The sequence below is a fragment of the Setaria viridis genome, chromosome 1 (assembly GCF_005286985.2).
Source record: "Setaria viridis chromosome 1, Setaria_viridis_v4.0, whole genome shotgun sequence".
Taxonomy (NCBI): domain Eukaryota; kingdom Viridiplantae; phylum Streptophyta; class Magnoliopsida; order Poales; family Poaceae; genus Setaria; species Setaria viridis.
In genome coordinates, this window is record NC_048263.2 from 31,312,861 (window position 1) to 31,318,849 (window position 5,989).

Below are 5,989 nucleotides of genomic sequence, written 5' to 3' on the forward strand. Positions count from 1 at the left end.
ATAGAGATCGGATGTTATCTCCTATTAAAAAATAAATATTATTATGCATTTAGACGTACACTTAATCTAAGTAGAAAAATCGGAGCGAGTACCTCACGCGACCCCCGCTCGGCCGGGCCTTTTTTTTGGACGGGAGAACAGAAAGGTAGTTTGGTGACTGCACCTCAGCCACGTCCGCCGTTTTTGTTTCGGCGCGGTGCTTCTCCTGATCGATACCCATTGCGTTTCTTGTCATCTCGGCACCATTCTTCCGTGTAACCACCTGAGCGTCAGGCAGATCAGGAAAAAAGGAGCACGAGCAGGTCACCCCAGTGCCCTTTTGATGCGTGAACGATGTGACTGCTATTGCCGGCCAACAAAATTTCAGAAGTGTGTTAGAGGCTGCCAAGGAAAGTAAAGTTAGGTTAATGTAACGATCCTCCAGGTTGTCAGCGAATCACTACTGGTTCCACATCGCTGTCACTTTGGCGAACACCCTGAAATGCAGAAATGCAGCCGAGAGCCGACTACCGAATTGCGGCCGGCCACCCTGAGCAGTGAGCTCGCACCAAAAGCAGCCGATAACGACACAGGAATTCCAGTGACCGAAAGACCGGCACCCCACGATGCAAGTATGAATTGCACATTTGATGCTTGGCTTGGCAGCCGGCCTTGATTCTCTCGAGGCCAGAAGAAGTGATGCGTTGCGCGGTGGCGGGTGATTTTCTTGCTTGCTCTACTGCCAGTTTTTATTTTTTTTTTCCCCTATGTGTGAGTTTATTGCTAAAAAGAATCTTCGCTTCAAAAAAAAAGTATTCTTGCAAAGTGTACTAGTGAGAAAATATTGCATTATGTACCATTTGGATACGCTCGATGACTGCGTCAAAAACAATTTAGGCGCAGCTTCATTGGGCCATTTTCCCCTCAGAGTGCGATAGGGCCGTTATTTCCTGTTCGGTTGGGCTGGGCTGCAATCAGTTCAGCACGATCTCTCCTCTCGTCTTCCTGTCTCACTAACCCTTAGCTTTGTTACATTTTTCCAGATGATTGGAATTCTTGACGCTCGGCGAGTCTCGTGCTGCACCTGCATGGTCAGTGGCTCACATGTAAGCCACGTGGGAGAGCAGGTCCACATCTCAGCCTCTCTCGATGCAGATGCAGTACTGCAATGCAAAAGAAGGATACGAGTCGACACCCAGCATGCTCAACCAAACATCACCCCAGAGAGAAGCCAATCAAGCTGTTGATCAAACATGGACCTTCTGCCAGGTGCACCTATTTGGACAATAACGGTTACAGCCTGCTAGGAAGAGGGATTGGCAAGGCAGAAACAGAGCAATACAATACAACAAAATGAGCACACACATATCGCTTGACACCCATTCTCGTAGCATTGCAAGCATCAGCGAAGCAACACAGGAGACACGAAGCTGGCAGATCCTGCCTTATACAACGACAACGTCGACGTTTATAGTTGTGCAACAAATATCACGGCAAAAATATTGGCCGGATAGGAAGAAAAAGCCTCGGAAGAATACAGGTCGAACGCACCAAACCACTCAGCGGCGGTTAAGAATAAGTGCCTATAACGGTCCCTCGCTCTAGTTGAAGTCAGGCTTCTCAGGGTACGTGCAGCCAGGGCGCTGGATGATCACGTTGGCGGCGTAGCAACCAGCCTTCACGGAGTCTTCGATGCTCTTGCCCTGAACCAACTGAGAGAGGAAACCTCCAACGAACGCGTCACCTGCCAAACATCAAGGACGATTACTTATTAGGAGCAGCAGACAAAATTTACACAACCCTCAAACCAAACCCATTTGCTGGCATTTATCCAAATTTGAGTTGCAGTACTGTTGTAGTAGGTTTGTACCACACAATTTTATTGCAGGTTACGAGAACACATACACTGAGTCATATGGACTATGGAGTATTTCGAATTGATTTATCACAGAGCACACAAAAAAGACTGGTCATTAGCTTGTGTGAGAAATCACCTAAGTTATCCTAGAAGGCATCTATAGATATACTGATGATAAAACACTAAAACATTGTTAAGAAGCCTTCCTAGAAAACACACCAATTTTACCAGAACATACTGATTCATAACATGACAATTGAATATATGGACTATGGAGCATTTGGAATTAATTCACACAGAATAAGAAAGAAGACCGATGATTAGCTTGTTTGAAAAAATCATCCTAAGTTATCCTAGAAGGCATCTTTAGACATACTGATGATAAACATTCTTAAGAAGCCTTCTTAGAAAACACACCAACTAGCATTCCAGAGAAAGGCCAGAAGCAGAGATCAACCCTTTGAACCAAGCACACAAATCAATCCTCAAGACTAAAGAAACATGTACCTGCACCGTTGGTGTCAACAAGCTTCTCCTTGGGCAATAGGATCACAGGGAATGTTTTCACCTATTATCAACACAATAATTAGTTCATCATATTAACCAGCTTGGATGAAAACACTCAATATGGCAGATATCAACTCATATTAACCATCACTTAATGAGCAAGATATCAAATTTCATGTTATATCGTTAAGCATTGAACTGACAAGAACAAGTACCTTTCCATCCTCAGCAACAACCACTGGATCAGCACCCTGAGTGATGACGGCAATCCTCTTTTGCTTGCCAGAAGCCAAAGGAAGTTGGGAGATCTTCAAAGCAATCTCCTCAATATTCTCAGTCTACATTTTATCATAGGTAATTAATCAGTATCACAATCACCAAAGACAAATATTATTCGAGTAAAGAATACTATTCAGTAATTACCTCCCATCCACGGACTTTGGCAAAGATCTTTGCCTCAGTTTCATTTCCGAAGATGTAGTCAACATACCTATATTGATAATAAGTAGCAAACATATCTTCAAACATGACTTAATCCATAAAAAATGCATTGGCAACAAAGTACAAAGTAAGGCCCTCCATGTCAGGACAGAAGGTTAATTAAGACAGGAAGATTAGCATGGGCCAAACATAAGAAAATGTCTTCACAAGAATGAACATTGCTTTACATATTTTTGCTTGGGTTTCATTATGCAATCTCAGATGAAATTCAAAACATTGAACGTTGTGGTATAGAAGATAACACTTACGGGAGAACCTTCTCTTGGGCATCACGGAAAAACTCACAGATGAAGGGAGCAGAAAGGTTCATCAGGAACACCTGAAAATAACAGATCAATTAACCTCTAGCGACAATTTTAAAGGGATAATTCCATAATAAACATTTACCTTGTTATTTGCTGCAGCATGCTCAGCAACTAGCTGAATCGAATCGGGTGACACCGTAAGGAAAAAACCAGCAATGTAGATGTATTTTGCCTTCTCAACTGTCATCAATAATGGTATAGTTCAGGTAAAAGAACTAGCAAAGTTTCAGATAATAGAGCACAAAATAAGGAACTCAGTCAACGGCAACGCATTATGTGCTAAAAATTTTGTTGGCCACAAATCAAATATGTTCATGCAAATTACTTTAACTCGCAAAACAATGTAACGATTCACTTCAATAGTGCAACTTGAAATAAATAAGAGTACAAACCATTTTGGCATCCTATCCGCAATAAATGGACAACAGTAGTAGTTGACTAGCAAAATTACACAATTTGCATAGCATTGAGCAACTTCGGAATTTCAAATTTGACATATAAAAATTCCCCCAACAAACTGATGAGCATGGTTTTAGCTAAAATCAACCTGAGCTCAATAGATGTGTTGAGTATTATACCTAGTGCCCAGTTCTCTGGTCTCTTTAGATGCTCAGATTTGTAACAGTTTGCCGCCGACAGATTTGCAATCAGTGACCTGGTTACAGAATGAAATAACTGATATTCTTGAAGAAGAAAGTACTGGCAATCAAAATCTTGTGAAATGGAAAAGCAAAACATTTTGAATTCCTTGGCACAAACAGATGATACTAGGATAGAATTTTGCCTAACTACAAAGATTAAATGTTTTATAGCATTAAGACATGTTTCTGGCAAAAAGAAACATGGAACAAGAATCCTACACCTTTCTAAAATTTACATATTTCGTGTATGTCATAGCACAGAACACTCGTATGGACAGAGCTGGAAGATGCCTAGCTGTAGCATGCAATACAAAAGGGCAAAAAAAAACAGGTACCTCAGATCTAATTTGATGTGTAAAGAAGGGCCAGAATGAACAAAAGAGACAACAACACAGCAAGCGAGCAATATGTTTACATTAAACAATATCAACTTATTTCTGCAAATGTTAGCATGATCTTCAAAGATACAGAATGCAATTACTGCTCCAACATTGTTGGCACTGCCAAAATTGTAAGCCTCAAATTATGCATGCTAGTGATAACGCAATGATGGCCAATACACAGCAACTTGTGCGCTGATCTTACAGAGGATCGAGGAAAGGATAATGATACGAATATATATTATCAGAATCATGCAATGGTTCAATTTAATGTAATAGAAATTAAATGTAATGTAAAGGAATCACTACCAACAATTAAAGCTAAGCATCAAAACCACAAAAATGACTTTTGGACAACAAACCTTTCACCGCCAACAACACATACAGCACATGTGCCGGTAGGAGCTGTCTCATCCTCGTAGTAGTGAGCCTGAGTATGCGAGTATGTGACAAGATCAAGGCCACATTAGTCAATTAACCGGCAAAGAAGAAAATTACCGTTTCAAATGTCATGAAGAAAAAGAGGTTAAGAACTAACAGTAACTCCTGCAGCTTGAGCATTCTTCTTCATCTCCTCACCAAACTTGTCCTTTCCGATGCATCCCATGTAACTCGTTGCACCAGGAGTTTGAAGCATCCACTGAAAACCATGGCATACCATCAACAAACTGATGCAGCTGCAGTTTTCTATTGTTCACATTTTAGCAGACTAACAGCTTACTTGGGCAACCCTGATAGAGTTCTGGGTGGCTCCTGTAACAATGAAAAGAATGAAGATACAGACAATCAGAAGAGTCACCAAGCTGCAACAATTTATGGACCAGATTACTGCATATACATATTACGAAGCATTACCTCCAGCAATGTATTCAACATTGCTCTTGCTGGCCAACTCATCGTACCTGTCAAAAACCACCTTATTAAACAACAGCATACAATCGTACACAGTAGAAGAGTGCTTACATGTCTTCTAGATAAATTGAAGTGTTCAGTTTGCAGATTAAACAAATAGCTTGTAACAGCTTGACAAAATACATCCAAAAATAACAAAATCAGTATATATAACAGGATCAGCGATAGAAATACTTACATAGGCAAGTGCTTCTCCTCGGCCAGAATGGCATTGTTCAGCTTGATATCATACCTAAAACAGCAGTTGTGATGTAGGTCAGTATTGCATCATGATTAAAACACGTATCTGGCAAATTAGTACTAATAATCAAGCAGCATGGCATTGTCGCCGCCAACAAAAAAAGAAGAGGCAATCTTACATCCCCCAAAAAATTTCGAGATCTAGCCTAAAATTAGACGTGCAACAGCAACACCCATGTGACGATGAATTTCAGTGCAGCACTGCAGCGACAGCGCCCGCTGATCGCTATTGTGTTTAGTCAATGATAAACAATTTCGGATCAGTGCCCCATGAGATGCGTGTCTTGTGCAGCACGTGCATGCATCTAAGATTAAGTTGCACGCAAAACGGCATCGTTCCCGACGCGGATCTGATGAGACTACGCTGCGAAACCACCAAAACAACGACCAAACCACTCGGACTGGGAGTAACTAAATTCCTAAAAACAGATCAGACGGGGAGAAGGCGAGGCGAGTGCTTACTTTGAGAGGAAGGCGTCGTCGACGACGGCGGAGATGTCGAGGAGGGGGTTGCCCATCCCCAGGAGCACGCCCTCGCTCACCGCCATTTCCTCCACACGAACGAAGCGGCGGCGCCGGAGGCTGAGATCTGAGGCTTTCTGATGGGCGGGCGAGGGCTCGGGTTCGTGTGGGCGAGGTGCGGGGGGAGGGAAGAAGTGGTGATGG

The 5,989-nt window shown here is 42.2% G+C and overlaps 1 protein-coding gene across 1 annotated transcript; it reads right to left on the reverse strand.

The window, feature by feature from the left end:
• Positions 1-1,400: 1,400 nt before the first annotated feature.
• LOC117862815 (adenosine kinase 2) lies at positions 1,401-5,989 on the reverse strand. Its single transcript, XM_034746340.2, has 13 exons — positions 5,786-5,989; positions 5,262-5,315; positions 5,027-5,073; positions 4,893-4,924; positions 4,710-4,811; positions 4,534-4,601; positions 3,729-3,805; positions 3,233-3,330; positions 3,094-3,164; positions 2,768-2,834; positions 2,560-2,682; positions 2,345-2,405; positions 1,401-1,723 (listed from the first exon to the last, which is right to left on the reverse strand). The coding sequence occupies exons 1-13, from the start codon at positions 5,869-5,871 to the stop codon at positions 1,581-1,583; spliced, it is 1,029 nt and encodes a 342-aa protein (XP_034602231.1). The 5' UTR covers positions 5,872-5,989; the 3' UTR covers positions 1,401-1,580.